The sequence below is a fragment of the Neomonachus schauinslandi genome, chromosome 3 (assembly GCF_002201575.2).
Source record: "Neomonachus schauinslandi chromosome 3, ASM220157v2, whole genome shotgun sequence".
In the NCBI taxonomy this organism is placed as follows: domain Eukaryota; kingdom Metazoa; phylum Chordata; class Mammalia; order Carnivora; family Phocidae; genus Neomonachus; species Neomonachus schauinslandi.
The window spans coordinates 192,188,785-192,207,151 of record NC_058405.1 but is presented as its reverse complement, the minus strand read 5'-3'; the positions used below and the strand labels follow the sequence as shown (position 1 = coordinate 192,207,151).

At 49.8% G+C, this 18,367-nt stretch overlaps 1 protein-coding gene across 1 annotated transcript in view; it reads right to left on the bottom strand.

The window, feature by feature from the left end:
* Positions 1-18,367, bottom strand: part of SNED1 (sushi, nidogen and EGF like domains 1) — an 81,502-nt gene that overhangs the window by 47,219 nt on the left and 15,916 nt on the right. The window contains exons 2-8 of the mRNA XM_044913636.1: positions 8,427-8,714; positions 5,064-5,204; positions 4,183-4,345; positions 1,165-1,290; positions 804-917; positions 537-650; positions 310-423 (exon numbers count right to left, since the gene is read on the bottom strand). Coding sequence (XP_044769571.1) covers positions 310-423; positions 537-650; positions 804-917; positions 1,165-1,290; positions 4,183-4,345; positions 5,064-5,204; positions 8,427-8,714 — 1,060 coding nt within the window. The remainder of the gene's footprint in view (positions 1-309; positions 424-536; positions 651-803; positions 918-1,164; positions 1,291-4,182; positions 4,346-5,063; positions 5,205-8,426; positions 8,715-18,367) is intronic.

The following is an 18,367-nucleotide window of genomic DNA, read 5'->3' as shown; positions in this document are numbered from 1 at the left end:
GACTGGGGACTGGAGGGGACAGGAGGGGATGGGAGGGGACTGGAGGGGACAGGAGGGGATGGGAGGGGACTGGAAGGGACAGGAGGGGACTGGAGGGGACAGGAGGGGACAGGAGGCACGCTCAGCCCTGCACTGCATGTGGTGGCAGAGTCACGACCAGTATGGCAGCCCAGGGGACAGGCCGGCGCAGGCAGGGCCGGGGAGATGACCCCCCGGGCCAGAAGTGGGGCTGAGCTGGACAGTGAGGGAAAGGGGCCGGGTGGCCACACGGGACCGCTGTCACTGGGGGCTTCGGTCGCGGGCCGTTACCAGTCTCGCAGCGAGGTCCCTCGAAGGGCTCCGCGCACAGGCAGGTGAAGTTCCCCACGAGGTTGACGCACGAGCCCCCGTTGAGGCAGGGGCTGGAGGCACATTCGTCCACATCTGGGGGCAGCGGAGGCGGGAGCTTGGCTCGAGCCAGCCTTTGACTCCCGGCACCCGGTATGGGTGCGGCCAGGCGGGAGCCTCTCCCCTGCCCCCCGGGGCCAGCCGCTCACCCGTCTCGCAGGCCGCGCCCGTGTAGCCGGCCAGGCACAGGCACACGGCCGAGCCCCGCTCTTCCTGGCACCGGCCGCCGTTCTGGCACTCCCTGGTGTCACATGGAGACAGTGCTGCAAGGGCAGAGGGGTGGAAGGCGTCGGCCCTCCGGCCGGGCCCCTGGGACTCCTGCTGCACCCCATTCTGGAGGGCGTCAGGCTGTGGGGGGGCCGTCCTGATCATCCTGCCACCAGTGGGGCCACAGGGCCCAGGCACACTCCTCTTACCTGTCTCACAGGTGGGCCCCCTGAAGCCGGCCGGGCACCTGCAGCGGAAGCTGTTGACGCCATGTGTGCAGGTCCCGCCGTTCTGACACGGATGGGAAGCACATTCGTTCACATCTGAAAAGCAGGGCAGGCTGGGGCCTCAGTGGAGGAAGCCGGGTTGGGGAGGATCTGCCTGGACCCCTTCTGGCCTCACCTGCAGGGCGCTCAGCTCCGAAGGGGCAGCGGTAGCCCCGCCCACCGTGCTCACCTCCAGGGAGCCACCGCGTTGTCCCCCACCCCCAACAGCGCCCGCACCGTGGGGACGGAGACCCTTGACCTTGGGCCCTGGGGCCACCGGCTGTGCTGGTGGGTGTAGACTCACCCAGGTGACACCTCCTCCCTGTGAAGCCTGAGAGGCAGGAGCAGGTGTAGGAGGGGTTGCCCGTGACGCAGTCATCGATGCACTTGCCGCCGTTGAGACACGGGCGCAGGGCCAGGCACACGGAGGCTGTGGACACAGCAAGGAGCGAGCGTCCCTTCCCTCCCCTGCCCCAAGGGCCCATCTCTGAGGAGTGGCTGTGCGGTCTGCTGACAGCCCAGCATCCGCGGCTAGCTTCCCGGGTCTCCCCCGGTGCCTAGTGCGCTTGCGCGTCCCGCTGACATTCGGGTTCCTGGGCCGGGACTCTGGCTTCCCCCGCACCCATCATACCCACGGCACCTTTTTTTTTTTTTAAGATTTTATTTATTTATTTGTTAGACAGAGCACGAGCAGGGGGAGCGGCAGAGGGAGAGGGAGAAGCAGACTCCCCGCTGAGCAGGGAGCCCGATGCGGGGCTCCATCCCGGGACCCCGGGATCATGATCTGAGCCAAAGGATCAGACACTTCAGCAACTGAGCCACCCAGGCGCCCCCCCACCCATAGCACCTTCTTATCCCTTTAATCCGTCACCTTCCAGATTTGTCTGAGGAACTAAGAAGACACAGACCCAAGGGTGCCCAGCAACACAGGAAGACATGAGTGTGCTTCATTGGAAAAACAATGTGGAAGAGGGGGACCCCCATGGGAACCAGAGGTGGTGGGCGGGGGCGCCCTCAGACCCTCCTGGGGGGGATGCAATCTGATCTCAGCGCTGCCAACAATAGTTGCAGAAACCCAGGCCCAGCTGCCCCTCCAGGTCTCCCCGTGGAAAACAAGAGGGCCTCCCACAGAGCTCTGGAAGGCAGGGCTTCTCACATCACGACCTCCTGGCCAGGGAGAGCCCCCAGCAGTCCCCAGGGACCACCTAACCCCATGCCTGAGCCCTCTAGGACTGGCCGCCCACCAGCTCAGGAGGCCCTACCCCTCTGGAGAAGTAAGGCTGCTGACATCTGCAATAAAGGAGCACAAATTGGCAGGGAACAAGAGCACCCCACCGTCTCTGATCTCCTGTTACTAGGGGGCCCGGGAGATCTAGAGTGGCATCAAGGGGAGCAAGGGGGGGGACATTCCTGGAAGGACCCTGTGGCCCAGAACACCATCAGGGCTAAGGGCATCTTTTGGACTGTTCCTGCTCCTCGTGCATACCTTTCCACTCACTTAGCCACACTGTCGCTCAGCCGGTCGTGGTTTGGCTACCCTGTGGAGTGCGCTGGCTGTCTGCATGAACCCTGTTTCGGGACCTGCCTTTCTCAGGAGCTAGACTTCCAGATGTGGATGCACTGCCTCTCAGGAGGGACCTGGCCCTCCCTTCCCAGCAAAGCCTGTGTGTCGGCTCCATCTCCTGGGCTTGCAGTGTGGCCGTGGGGAAGCAAGGGGGCTCCTGTGGGCTTCCGTGCTCACTAGTTCAGAAGGCCCAGCAATGCCTCCTCCATCTGCTTCCCCCAGAAGCCTGCGATAGCAGGAGGAGCACGTCTGCATGCGAAAGGGATCGCCGGGGGACTGGCCAGACCCTCCTCGGAGGATCTCATTTCTCAGGGTCTCACAGCCTGCAGCCTTCGTAGAGGGCATGGGCCTGCCACGCCTAGACCCACACCTGTACCCACAGCTGCACCTGCTCACACCAGTCCCCACCGGTACCTGCACCTGTCACCCACCTGCTCAGGCTTGCATCCACACCGCACTGACGCCTGCTCACGGCAGCCCACATCTTGAACCACAGCCCAAGCCCCTGGCTACCGGGAGATGACAAGCAACCAGACCTTTCTGCTGTCAGAGACAGAATGAGGTCCCCATCCCCTGAACCACCACTACCCAGAGCCCAGGTGGGCAGAGTGGGCGGCCTGGCCTGGGGCTGCAGGAGACCTTGCATTCTTGGGTGTCTCGCCTGCCACTTTGGGGGAGGGGCAACGTGTTGGCTCCTGGGCTCCCTGGCCTGTGAGTTCCCCCATCCCCTAAGCGCAGACTCAGGCTCCAGTGCTCCAGTGAGCAGGTGGGCTCGGGTTCCCCATGCGTCTCTCACTGGGGCATCATCCCCAGTCCTTGGTGAGCCTTCCGGCCCATGGGGGCATGCCTGTCCTCCCAGGCCCTGGCCCCTGAAAAGTGCTGGTCTGGGTGGGCTCCACCTGCGCTGGGTTCGCTCTCAGAGAGTTGGTGTTCCCGGAGGTGAAGAGGCCCTCTCAGTGGCCTCAGCCTCCTTGTGGGTGGGAGGTGAGTCTGCTAGGACCCTCCCGACACCGGCCTCACTGTGGCCTTTGCAAGGCCTGTGGTTAGCTCTCCACCAAGTGGCTAAATCTATCACCTCCTCTCCATTTATAAGCATGATGTTTCAGGAGGGTCTGCGCCTCCTCCAGGGCCATACAGGGGAAGGGGCCAGGATGCATCCTTCTGCCCTGGGGTGGACCCTCCCCCCATCTGCTGCATGTTCTGAGTGTTCAACTCCCTGCAGTCAAGTAGATGCCCGGGTGTGTATGTGCCAAAACCCAGGAAGCAGCAAGCCCATGGCAAATGTGGGGAACTGGGTGACAGGAGCGTCTGCCTTCCAGGTGATCCCGGGGACACAGGAGACCAGGGTGGTGCCCCTCCCCGGCCCAGGACGCAGCCTGGGAGAGAATGAGGGGAGAACATCGACTCCTGGCCCCAAGGAGGGGTGACCCCAGCTCCTCCACTTTGCACCACAAACCTTGGTCTCCAACAGATTCCCCGGCCCTGGAGCTGAGGTAGGAAGGCCCCCCCAGGAAGAGACAGGGCTCAAGGGGCGAGCTGATACTTGCTAGGGGAGAGTGGTGGGGGAGGTCGTGCCCTCCTGGCCAGCAGCCTGCCCCGTCCCCAGCGTCCCGCCCCCTCCTCCAGCACCCCCTTCACCCCCATCAGCGTCCAGCCCCCTCCCCCCCGCCCCCAGGGTCTGGCTCCCTCCTGTCATCCCCCCACTCCCTGAGCCACCCCAACCCCCACAGCCCTGAGCCGCTGGCTCCATCCTCTTACTTGTATGGCTGCAGCCCCCCACGCGCACCTGGGCATCATCGATTCTGAACGCCCAGCGCCCGGGCACACCCACGTTGGTGGTGGTTTCCACCTCCGCCATGTCCGCTGTGCGGGAGCCGGGGATGCTGAAGTAGCGCCGCCCATCACCCGCATTGAAGCCGGCCTGGGGAGGTGGGTATGGAGAGTGGGGGACAGGCGTGGGTTTGTCTGCAGGTCTCCCTCAATTTCCTGAGACCTCCCGCCCGCCCCCATGGTGGCCATGGTCAAAGAGATCATGTGGAAGGCGGCCTTACAATCTTGGAGCTTTATGGGTTTGGGGGTACCCATACCACCCTCCACGTTGTGCCTGTCCCGATCAGCAACCTCCCAGCCGGGTGCTGACCCTGGCCACCGACACTGTTGGGCCCTGGCATGCTCCCCTCACACGCACCTGCAGGGCCTCCCTCCCTAGTCTCTTGGCTCCTGTGGGGACCAGGGGCAGGTGTGACCTCAGAAGAAAGTAGATGGCTAGGAAGGAGGTGAGGCCCTTCCCATCATGAGGGAGCACTCGCTGGCCTGGGGACTTGCACTTGACCACTCCCTCCACACTTGTGACTTCCTGCTGGCCACAGTTCTGCGGGCCACGGGCCAGGCCAGGCCCCAGGACAGCGAGCGCACACAGAACCAGGGCCCCTTCTGCCTCGGCTGCAGCTGGCCCTCGGAGGCCAGGGCAGTGTGGATCGGGACAAAAGTGCCTTGACCTGAGGATGTTCCTGTGAGTCTGGACTGGGCTTGGCATCAGAAGGCCTCACACTGGCCTCTGCACAGTACTGAGTGTGTGTAGGGGTCTGCCTGCCTCATCAGCTCATGACAGTCGTGGCGGTGGGGAGCCGGGCCCCTACCTGGGCTGCGATGCCCCCCAGGCCCGTGGTGTTGCCCCCGCTGCTGGCGTGTGTGCCCGTCGTCCATGTGATGGACTCATAGTTGAAGATGGTGAAGGAGAACTTGCCGTCAGTGATAAGCACGGTCTGGAACGTGTTGACCTGCCGAGGAGGGAGTCCTGAACAGGGTTTTCTATGCTCCCTTGTCCATGCTGCAAGGCCCTACCCCCTCCAGCGTGCCTTCGCACACTGTCCTCATCCACCGGCCCCTCCTCCGTCTTCCCAGCTCGCTGGTCAGCCATCTGCCATAGAGCTGATGGCCTCGTCCTCATCCTCCACTGTGTCCCTAGTGCCTGAGGCCTGAGGTCAGGACCCCTAACAACTGTCACCTGGAGAGGGAGACACGCTGAGGGGTCAGCAGGGCCCACGGACACCAGGAGCAGACGCTGCGCCCTGTGGCGACTGGGGCACAGGGGTTAGTGCTTACCGGGTCAAATCCACAAAATTGCCTCGTGTGAAAAAAATGTGAAGAGGGAAAGATAAAAAGAGGAAACAAGGAGAAGCAGTTTTAATGATTTTTTCATGGAATCCTCTTCCATGAAGATATTGAGTAGTATATATATGGGATGTTATTTCAGATTGGGGAAAGGGTGGGGTTGTTTAAGAAGTGGTCTTGGGACAAATAGGAAACTGTCTGAAAAAGAATAAAATTAGAGCTCTATATCACTCACGAAAATAAATCCCACATCAAGTAAGGTTGTGAATGGAACGATCAAAACCCTAGAGGAAAATATAGGCGAATACATGGAGCCACGTTGAGGAAGGACTTTAAGTGTAACATTTGTTAACTGCAAAAACCAAAAAGGAGATTTATATATTTGACTACAAAAGCTTCTGCATATAACAAAGTGCCATAAGAGCAAACGGAATGGCAAACAGCAAAGTGAAAAATGTATTTATAACATAGGTGGCAGGTGAAACTATTGATATCCTTAATTCAAGCAGAACTTCTGTGGGTCAGTAAGAAAAAGACGAAGAAGCTCTCTCTCTCTGTCTCTCATGAGTAAATAAATAAAATCTTTAAAAAAAAAAAAAAAAAGGGCGCCTGGGTGGCTCAGTCGGTTAAGCGTCTGCCTTCAGCTCAGGTCATGATCCCAGGGTCCTGGGATCGAGTCCCGCATCGGGCTCCCTGCTCGGCGGGGAGTCTGCTTCTCCCTCTGACCCTCCTCCCTCTCATTCTGTCTCAAATACATAAATAAAATCTTTAAAAAAAAAAAAGAAAAAGAAAAAGAAAAAGACGAAGAAAAGGACAGAAAATTGGCAAAGGTTATGTGAACAGACGCATCACCACAGACGACAACTAGTTGATAACACAGGACAGATCCCGCAGCACGAGAGAGGTGGAGCGTTCTAGAGAAAGGCCTTCCTTGTGTGCCGGAGTGGCGGGCAAGGGCGCAGCGCGCTGGGTCCCCCGGCTGGGCGCGGGGAGACCCGGGCTTCCGCACCTGGCTTATTCGCGCCTGTGGGGGTACAGGCTTGAGGGGCAAGTCAGGACTCTGCGGGCAGCAACCTCCCCACTGGAGGCTCGTGCCGGGCAATGGCCCCCAAGCTAGCGGGGCCTGGCAGTGCCCACCACGCGGCACCTTGCCATGGGTGCCACCGGGTGCTGGGCTGGTCTGCGGTGTACACAGTGGTACAGCACTGGGTCTGTCCTCTCCCTTACATACCCACGAACAGCGGGAGACTGAGTGCTCCCCTTGGGGAAGGCAGACCTGCTGCTACCACTCTGAAGACAACCAGGACGCAGTGGCCATGAAGGCTGAGTGGCGGGGAGCTGAGGGGGGCCCGGACTGTGGCCCGGGGGGCCAGTGGTGGGGCTTTGCGAGCTGGCGAGGTCCAGCGTGCGGGGAGACCCAGGCCCCGCGTGGAGCTTCACGCTTGCTCCCGGCCAAGCAGCCGGCTCCGGGAGGCTCCCAGGTTACAGACCAGCTTCCAGCCCCAACCCAGAACTTTGATCCCTCCCAGGGATGCTTGTGTTGCCTGGGTGATCATTCTGTAGCCCCCACCTCCAGGTCCGAGGACTGGAGGAGTTAGGTTTCCTCTGTCCGCGTAGGAGGGGCTCTGCTCCCCCTGCTCCCACGGGAAGGAAATACCCAGAGCGGCTGCAGAGGTGACAGGGATTTCCACATAGAAGAGTGAGGAAAATGCCCTACTACCACTGAGTGAAAAAAAAAAACAAAACCACAAAACAAAGCATTCTAGCTGGCTCTATTTATTTGTTAAAGTGTGTGTCAGGATACAATAGATGTTTGATGGGAGCGATCTCTTGCTAGTGGACTTACTGATTCTTTTTTCTCTTTTTGTTACAAAGATGTTTTTCTTACAAATTGATGATAAGAAAAACAAGTAAAACTGACAAAATATTAGTGGACTGTGCATGAATAAAATTCACCCAGGGTAAACATTTATTTGTAGTGATGTTTACAGAAGCCCATCTTTGCCTATTCACTGTCATACTCCTTTTAAGAAATCCAGCAGGGAACATCTCGGTCCCTCAGCGTCCCTGGCTGACGTGCTTGCTGGCATTCTCTTTGTCATCTTGGCTGCTGGAGAACTCAGGGTTTGGCGGGACTCGCACGTCCCTGTCCACCAGCCTTCTCTCCCACTCCCACCACTGCTGGGGGTCCCAGCTGCACCTCCAGATGCCCGCTGGGCGCTTGCACCCCGCCACCCTGAGTACCTGTCTCCACCCTCTGCCCAGCCGTGTGCATGATGGGAAAGCAGGCCCTGCCCTTGACCGCTCTGCCTCTCCTCTGCAGCCCAGTGTCCCGACACATCTGTCCCTCAGGGCTGCTCTGAACCATCCCATTCCCCCAGCTCCGGAGCCCCATGTGGCTTGCATAGCAGTCTCAGGGCGAGCTCCTGCCCCCTGGTTGTGCTGTGCCGAGCACTTCTCGGTGCTTGGCATGGAGAGTGTGCCCCACGGGAGAGACACATCCCTGATGCCTTTGTTATTTGGCATTATCACAGAATAAAGGATAAAACAGAATAAAGTTCCCACTTAGCCTATTGAGAATTGAACCATTCTAGATGGGAATTCTGACACAACCCAAGTTCCACCAGTGTGTGAAACACTGTATCAGGGCATTTGGCATTTTCCTAGAGGCAGATGGTTTCTGGGAGGGCTGGGGAAGGTCAAGGCTCTGTCCTCCTCCAACCTGGCTCTGTGACCCTGGGAGAGTGACTTCCCTCCCTGAGCCGGGTTTTCCCATCTCAGGCATGGACCAGTGATTATGTCTGACCCCTCTCAGCAAGGTGGGGTCCCTGGGGGGAGACCCTGGGCCCCAGATGGACGTCCTCCCTTCCCCAGGACAAAAAACTCACAGGGGAAGAGGAGCTGCCTCCAAAGAAGGTCACGCGGTACCAGGTAGCTATGAAAACCCAGGTGGCGGAGAAGTCCGGGAGCTCGGGGAAGTAGCGCCTGACATCCTCTGTGGCTCTGCGCAGTGTTGCTGGGTCAGCGGCCTCCCGGTAGTACACATCACCTGCTCGGCGATTGTCCACATCTGCCCAGAAGGCTGCCACCACGCAGCGGTCCTTGGCGATGGGGAAGGCCACTGGGGTGAACTGAGAGACCTCTTTCAGGAAGGAGATGATCCCATTATTGTTCACCTGTCAGAAAGAGAGAGGACCAATGGGCACCTAGGGGCGGCAGGTGGGCCTGGAGGCCTCCCCTGCCTCACCCACCAGGCACCCTCCAAGGGTGAGCTGGCCTTGAGCAAGGCGTCCCCAGGATGGCATGACAGTTCCTGGTCCCTAATACAGGACCCCTTGGCCTGCTCCATCCCCTTGCAGACAGGCTGTGTGCTCAGGGACAGGCTCTGACCTGTTTGTTGTACCCAATGCCCTGCAGAGTGCCCAGATCTGGGTTGCTGCTGTGGGGTCGGGGAGCTCCCATTGTGGGCCCTGGCTTTGGGCAAATGGGGTGCCCAGGGCCCTGGGTCCCACTTTAATCAGGGACCTTGGGAGGGCACAGCAGAGTGCCAGCCTCTGAGCCAGGTGTGGCAGGTGAGTCGGAGGCACGTGAGGAAGGGTGGGCAGGTAGTGCTGGGGAGCAGAGCTGGGGATGGGCAGGAGCCAGTGTGGCCAGGGGAGCCTGGAAGGGCCTTGATGGCTGGGTTGGGGGGTGGTCTGTGCTCAGGACGCCAGACAGTGGGGAGCCCCAGAGGGCTCCTGAGCAGAAGAGGGGGAGCAACATCTCTGTAGTAAGACACAACTGGCCCCAAGGCTGATCCTGCCACTCAGTTAGCTGTGCAACCATGAGGCAGGTTAGCCTTGCTTCTCTGTGCTCTGGATTTTTACCCATGAGTTGGGGATAACACTAATTCTTGCCTCCAGGATGCTGGACAGCCTTGAATGAATTAATGGTCACAGAGCTGGGCTCCAGACTGCCATGATTAGCTCCTGGTAAGATTGTGGTCAGAACTGTGCTTTTAGAAAAGACCCTCTGGACTTCCCCTTTAGGTGAGAGCCGGCTCTGTAATCCAGACCAATACAAAAGACAGATAAGCACACCTCTCTTCGGAAAGACACAAAAGAGCAAACAAGCAAGTGAGGGAGTTTCAGTGTTTCGATTCCAAATTGAGGACAGGGAAGGACTGGAGGTGAGCCTGGCACTCAAAGCTCCTTTCCCTGTGAGTGCATCTGCAAATTCACAAGCAACAGCTGCAAAGGAGATCTGCAGTTTTAGTAGCCTTGTCGAGGGAAAGGGAGAGAAACGTCGAAGCTCAGAGCTCACTCAGTGGTGGGGATAAGCCCCCACGTTAAGCGGGGTGAACTTGAAGTACACAGTCCTTGTGTAGTCTCACACTCTGCTGTCCCCTCACCTGAGCAATGCAGGGCCCCTCAAACCTGGACTTGGTTTAAGGTGGCTCCCGATGGGTAGCATTCCACGGTTCCAGGCAGAAGCAAAGAAAACCCTTTCTGGCAGAAGATGGCATCTTCTTAGGCCTCAAGCTGTTCATATAAATAATTTTTCCAATACAAAACACAGGACACAGTCAAAGATAATCGGGCACCCAAGGAAGCAAGACACCACTAAGAAGAATAAGCAGAAATGAGAGAAACTTCAGACATCAGAATTATCAAAGACTATAAAATAGCCAAGTTTACTGTGTTCCAAGAAAATGCAAACTTTAAATTTTGTCAAGAGAACAGCCAAAACAATCTTGGAAAAGAAGAACAGAGTGGGAGAACTTAGACTTCCTGCTTTCAAAACTCACTGCAAAGCTATAGCAGTCAAAGCAGTGTGGCACTGGCATAAAGATAGAAAGATAGACAATAGAATAGAATAGGGTGCCCAGAAACAGACCATCACATATAGGGTCAAATGACTGTCATCAAGGGTGCCTAGAGCAATCGAGGTAGGACAGGTTTTTCAACACATGGTGCTGGGAAAAATGGGTACCCACATGCAGAAGAATGAAGTTGGACTCCCACCTAACACCATATACAAAAATTAACTCAAAATGGATTGAAGACCTAAACATGAAAACATAGGATAAAAGCTTCATGACATTGGCTTTGGCAATGATTTCTTGGATATGACACCAAAGGCACACACAACAGAAAAAAAAAAGACAAACTGGAGTTCATCAAAATTAAAAATACTTTTTGCATCAAAAGACACTATCAGCAGAGTAAAAAGGCAACCCACAGAATGGGAGAAAATATTTGCAAACCATATATCTAATAAGGGATTAATATCCTAAAGATATAGAGAACTCCTACAACTCAACAACAACAACAAAAACAACCTGGTTAAAAAATGGGCAAAAGACTTCAATAAACATTTCTCCAAAGAAGATATACAAATGGCCAATAAGCCCAAGAAAAGGTGTTCAACATAACTAATCATTAGGGAAATGCAAACCCAAGCCATGATGAGCTACCACCTCACACCCATCAGGATGGCTACTATCAAAAAAATAGAAAAGATCAAGTGTGGGCAAGGATATGGAAAAACTGGAACCCTTGTGCCCTGCTGGTGGAAATGTAAAATGGCACAGTCACTGTGGAGAACAGTTGGCAGTTTCTCAAAAAATTGCAAATAGAATTACCATATGATCCAGAAATTCTATTTCTGTATTAGTCTGCTAGGGCTGCCATAACAAAGTATCAGACTGAGTGGCTTAAACAACAGAAATTTGTTTTCTTGTAGTTCTGGAGCTAGACATGCAAGGTGAAGGGGCCATCAGGCTTGGTTTCTAGTGAGGCCTCTCTTCCTGGCTTGTAGATGGCTTCCTCCATGCTGTCTCACCACATGGCTTTTCCTCTGTGTGCACATGAGGAGGGAGAAAGCTCTCTGTTGTTTCTCCCTCTTATCATCAGATTAGGACCCCACTCGTACAACCTCATATAACTTTAATTACCTCCATAAAAGCTCTATCTCCAAATACAATCACATTGCGGGTGTAGGAATTCAACAGATGAATTTTGGGTGGCACACAATTCATCCACAATACCCCAAATAATTGAAAGCAGGACCTCCAGAAGATATTTGTACACCCATATTCATAGCATTATGCATGACAGCCTAAAGGTGGAGGCAACCCAAGTTCCACCAGTGCATGAATGAGTAAGCAAATGTGGTCTGTCTATACAATGGAATATGATTCAGCCTTAAAAAGGAAGGAAATTCTTTTTTTTTTTAAAGATTTTATTTATTTATTTGAGACAGAGAGAATGAGAGACAGAGAGCATGAGGGGGGGAGGGTCAGAGGGAGAAGCAGACTCCCTGCCGAGCAGGGAGCCCGATGCGGGACTCGATCCCGGGACTCCAGGATCATGACCTGAGCCGAAGGCAGTCGCTTAACCAACTGAGCCACCCAGGCGCCCCAAAAAAGGAAGGAAATTCTGACATGTGCTACAAGATGGATGAACCTTGAGGACATTACGCTTAGTGAAAGCCAGTCACAAAAAGACAAATGCTATGATTTCACTTATATGAGGGATCTAGAGTAGTCAAATTCAAAGAAAGTAGAATGGAGGTGGCCAGGGGTGGGGGGAGAGGGGGAATGTGGGAGCCTCTGATGGGGACAGAATTTCACATTTACAAGACAAAAAGAGTCTGGAGGTGGAAGGTGGTGATGACTGCACAATATGAATGTCCTTAATACCACTGAACTGTACACTTAAAAGTGGTTAAGATGGTAAATTTTATATTATGTGTATTATCCATAATACAAAAAATTGATTTAAAAAAGGGCTGGGGGGCCACCTAGCTGGATCAGTCAGTAGAGCATGTGACTCCTGATCTCAGGGTCATGAATTCGAGCCCCACGTTGGGTGCAGAGATTACTTTAAATAAATAAATAGTTTTAAAAAGGGCTGAGATAAAAAAAATCATCAGGGTGGAAATTACCTTTTAAAAAGCCATTTTAAAGAACTAAATAGAAATTCTAGTACTTAAACTAAGTAAATAACAAATTAAAAACTTAGATGGATTTAAGAGCAGATTTGAAGCAACTGAAGAAAGAACAAGTGAACTAGAACTAGAAGATAGGTCAGAAGAAACTATCTGGAGTTTAGAACAGAGACAGAAAGATGGAGAGCAGAGAAGAAAAATAAGACTTACGTGAAGCGGTAGGATGATCAAATAATTGTATGGTTTGGAGTACCAGAGGGTAAGGAGCTACGAAGGCAATGGCTGAGAATTTCTAGAACCTATTGAAGACACCAGGCCACATATGCAACAGTCCCAGTGATTCCCTAGCTGGAAAAAAAAGAAGTAAAGCAACAACAAATGACTGCTAGAAATGCAGAAAATGAATGACAAGGAGACAACTGTAAAAGGAGAAAACATATACATTACCATCAAGGGCCCTACAGGTAGAGTGACAGTTGATTTCTCACAAGAAATGATGGGAACTAGAAAACAGTGGGATCATATCTTTAATGTGCTGAAAGAAAATAACTGCTAACATAATCTTATACCCAGACAAAATATCCTTTATTACTGAAGGCAAAATAAAGATAATTCAGATAAATAATAAATAAGTAAATAATAACTAAATAGCAGACCCACATGAAAGAAATTCAAATCAAAGGGAAATGTAAAGTCAGAGATGCAAGAAGGAAAAAAGGGCAAAGAAGGTGCTATGGACTGAATGTCTGTGTCTGCCCAAACTTCTTATGTTGAAACCTGACCCCCCACTGTGATGGCATTAGGAGGCGGGGCCTGTGGGAGGAGATTAGGTCATGAGGTTGGAGCCCTCGTGGAGGAGATTATAAAAGAGAGCCCAGAGAGCTCCCTCTTTCCTTCTGATGTGTGAGGACACAGCAAGAAGATGGCTGTCTATTAACCAGGAAGTGGTTCTTCACCAGACGCTAAATCTGCCAGCCCCTTGATCTTGGACTTCCCACTTCAGAACTGTGAGAAATAAATGTTGTTTAAACCACCCAGTCTATGGCATTTTTGTTATAGCAGCCAGAACAGATTAAAGCAGAAGGTATGGGAATAAATCTAAATGAACACTGACCATATAAAGAAATAATATAAATAAAACTGTGGAATTATGTAAAAAAAAAATCTGTAGAATTAAAATTCATGATAATATCCTATAAATTGGGAGAGTATTAAAGTGTTCCAAGCTCACTGTATTTTCCAGGAAAAGGATAAAGGCATTTGGTTAACTTATAAGTGAATATTGATAAGTAAAAATGAGTATTGTACTACCTAGGATAATCACCAAAAGAATAGAAACAGTGTATATATATAGTCCTAACTGATAGAGGGGACGTGACTGAATGATTAAAATACTTGACATATAAGATGGCAAGAAGGAGAGAGAAGGGAATATAAAGTAAGTGGAACCATTAGCACAGAAGATAGTAGATTGAAAGACAACTCCATCAGTCACGCATTAAATGAAAATGAATTAGATGTTCTGGTTAAAATATATACTATCCAAATGCTAACCAAAGAAAACCTATAGTTTATATTTACATTATTATCAGACAAAACAGATCATAAGGCAAAAAGTACAGCCAGAGACAAAGAGGGCCACCTCATAATAATAAAGGAAGATATAACAATTTTGCATTTTTATATATCTAATAACAAGGTCTCAACATATGTAAGTGAAAAACTGACAAAAAGAAATAGGTCAATTCATAATCATAGTGGAGCATTTTAACATACCTTCTCTAGTAAAATAGACTAGGCAGACAAAATAATCTGCCAGAATACAGAAAATTTGAGCAATGAAATAATAAGTGACCTAATAGATAACACAAATAGAATATTATTTTAAAAATTTACCATATACTGACCACGTAGCAAGTGTCAACAAATTCCAAGTGACTGCAAAAAATATAGAGTTTGTTCTCTGGCCACAGTGTAAATATCCTAAAAATATTAACCCACAAAAGGTAGGAAATTTCTATGTGTATGGAAATTAAGAAATATAAATAACTTTGGACTGAAAGACAACAAAAGTGCTATTTAGCAAAAACTTGTGAGAGTGTGGTGCAAGCAGAACTTAAAGAGGAATTTGTAGCCTTGCGTGCTTATTTTAGTATGTATACTTAGTGAATAAACCAAAAAGTTAGTAAATAATCCACATACAGTAAACAAACAACAACAACAACAACAATAAAAACCCAGGGGAAGTGAAAAATAAAAAATTAAGAGCACAATTAATGAACTAGAAAACAAACACTGAAAAAGAATCAGCAAAACTAAAACTTGGTTTGTTTAAACTACAGTAAAATAGATAAACTTCTGGTGGAATTGGTTAAGTAAATAAGAGAAGGTATCAATTGCCAATATCAGTACTAAAAAAGAAAATTGACTTCATACCTTAATATTGTTAAAAAGATAATAAGGTAATATTATAAATACCTTTATAATAACAATTTAAAATTTTAGGTGAAATGGAAAAATTTCTAGAAAAAATGCAGCTTACTGAAACTGGGTTAAGAAGAAATAAAGGAGGAAAGGGTGTTAGCATAACAGAGTAATGACTTCTTCCATGGACTGGGTCAGGGGAAACTGAGAAGACTCCCCAGGATCCAGGCAGATAATGTTCTCTACAAGTGGGGGTGTTGGGGGAGTAGGGGGTGGGAGGTGAGGATGCCCACTGTTTTACCTGTTAATAAAGTTGAGCAGTGAGAGGTAGGCTTGAAACAAGCCATCTGATCAGAGCTTTGGTTGTTATAATGACAAGGGGGCAGCGACCCTTCAGTGCCCCAATGAAAAAGCAGAAGGGCCTTGATGACTGAGTCAAAAGATTCTCAAAGCTGAAAGAAATGGTTCCAGCAATGAGGATTTAGAGTTTTGTTTTGTTTTGTTTTGGATTTAGAGTTTTGAGGGGACCAGAAACATTGAAAGTCCATTTGGTTGAGCTGTGTGAGTGGCAAATGCAAAGCCTTGCTTATTGGTGCAGTCACTGTCTTCTGCGGTGTCCCCGGATCCTTGCTCCCTCCTCCATCCTGACTTCAGCTGCTTTAAGAAAAAAGCCAAGTCTGGCAGGGGACTTGAGAGAGGGGAAGGACTCACACTTTTACAGCTCTGTTGGTTACAGGCACCCAAGTTGCCACCCTACCTGGTTCATTAGGGGAAGGTGGTGCCAGGTGCAGGGGTGGCTGAAGGCTCAGAGGACTGTGGGGGAAAGCTATGGTGACATGTATGCAACAAACAGAAAGGGGCTCCCAGAAAAATTAAATAAATGGCATTCACCCTAGAAAGAAAGTGAAATTGCCTCTGTTTGCAGATGATATGACCTATTACATAGAAAATCCCAAGGAATCCACCAAAAAACTATTTGAAGCAATCAGTGAGTTCAGCAAGTTGCAGAATATAAGATAAATATGTAAGTATTAATTGTATTTCTATACAGTACAATGAATGATCCAAAAATGAAATCAAGAAAACAATTCCATTTACAATGGCATCAAAGAGAATAAAATACTTATGCATAAATTTAACCAAGGAGATGCAAGACTTGTACACTAAAAACTACAAAATATTGTTGAAAGAAATTAAGAAGATCTAAATAAATGGAAAAACATCTCATGCTCATGAATCAGATGCCATAACACTGTTAATGTTGTTAAGATGGGGATATTCTCAATTAATTCCTAAAAATCAATTTCTTAAACACCAGCAATGAACAAAGAAGGGGCATTTGAACTTAAAAACAATTCCATTTACATTAGCACTACCCAAAATGAAATACTTAGCTATACATTTAATGGAATCTGTACAAAATCTATATGAGGAAAACTACAGAACTCTAGTGAAAAAGACCAAAGAAAAACTAAAAAAATGGAGAGATATTTCATGTTTGTGGATAAGGAGACTCAATGTTTCAAGATGTCAGTTCTACTAGATCTATATATTCAATGCAGTCCCAATCAAAATAACAGCAAATTATTGGGGCGCCTGGGTGGCTCAGTCGTTGAGCGTCTGCCTTCAGCTCAGGTCATGATCCCAGGGTCCTGGGATCGAGCCCCGCGTCGGGCTCCCTGCTCAGCGGGAAGCCTGCTTCTCCCTCTCCCACTCCCCCTGCTTGTGTTCCCTCTCTCACTGTGTCTCTCTCTGTCGAATAAATAAATAAAATCTTAAAAAAAAAACACAGCAAATTATCTTGTGGAAATCAATCAAGTGATTCTAAAGTTTATATGGAGAGGAAAAGACCCAGAATAGCCAACACAATACTGAAGGAGGAGAACAAAGTTGGAGGACTGACACTACCTGACTTCAGGACTTACTAGAAAGCTACAGTAATCAAGACAGTGTGGCATTGGTGATAGAACAGACAAATAGACCAATGGATCAGAATAGAGAGCCCAGAAGTAGACCCCCATCAATACAGTCAACTGGTCTTTGACAAAGGAACAAGGGCAATACAATGGAGCAAAGATCACCTTCTCAACAAATGATGCTGGCACAACTGAGCACACACACACACACACACACGACTCTAGACACAGACCTTACACTCCTCACAAAATTTAACTCAAAATGGATCATAGACCTAAATGCAAGGCACAAAGCCACAAAACTCCTAGAAGTTTACGTAGGAGAAGAGATCTAAATGACCTTGGGTTTGGTGATGACTTTTTAGATATAACACCACAGGCATGATCCATGAAAGAAGTAACTGATTAGCTTGACTTCACTGAAATTAAAAACTTCTGCCCTGTGAAAGATAGTATCAAGAGAGTGAGAAAACAAGTCACAAAGTGGACTTACAGGAGAAAATATTTGCTAAGGGCATATCTGATAAAGACTGTTGTCCCGAAATATACAAAGAACACTTAAAACTCAACAATAAAATACCAAAACAACCTGATCAAAATATGGGCCAAAGACCTTAGCAGACACCTCACCAAAGAATATATACAGATGGCAAATAAGCACATGAAAAGATGCTCCACATCATATGTCACCAGGGAAATTCAAATTAAAAAAATAATGAAACACCACTATACACCTCTTAGAATGGCCAAAATCCAGAACACTGACACCATCAAATGTGGCTGAGGATGTGGAACAGGAACTCTCATTCACTGATGGTGGGAATGCATAATGGCAGCCACTTTGGAAGACAGTTGGACAGTTTCTCACAAAATAAAACATACTCTTATCGTAGGATCCAGCAATTGCACTTCTTGGTATTTAACTGGGAGTCGAAAACTTATGTCCATACAAAAACATGCACACACATGCTTATAGCAACTTCATTCATAATCGCCCAAACTTAGAGACAAGCAAGATGTCCTTCAGTAGGTGAATGGCTAAATTGTGGTACATCCAGACAATGCAGTATCACTCAGTCTTAAAAAGAAGTGAGCTTTCAAGTCATGAAAAGACATGGAAGAACCTTAAATGCATAAGCGAAAGAAGCCGATCTGAAAAGTCTGTATACTTTGTGATGTCCACTATATGATGTTCTGGAAAAGGCAAAACTATGGAGACAATAAAAAGAGCAGTGGTTGCCAGGGGTGAGGAGGGAGGGAGGGTGAGAGGGAGGAACAGGTGAAGCACGGAGGATTTTTAGGGCAGTGAAAATACTCTGTATGATACCATACGGATGGATACATGTCACTATATATTTATCCAAACCCACAGAGTGCACGACACCAAGAGTGAGTCCTAATGTGAACAATGGACTTTGGGCGACTATGATGTGTTAATGTAGGTTCATTGATTGTGACAAAGGTACCACTCTGGTGGGGGAGGTTAAAATTGGGAGGCTGTGCCTGTGGGGGTACATGGGGTATATGGAGAATGTCTGTATCTTCCTCTTAGTTTTGCT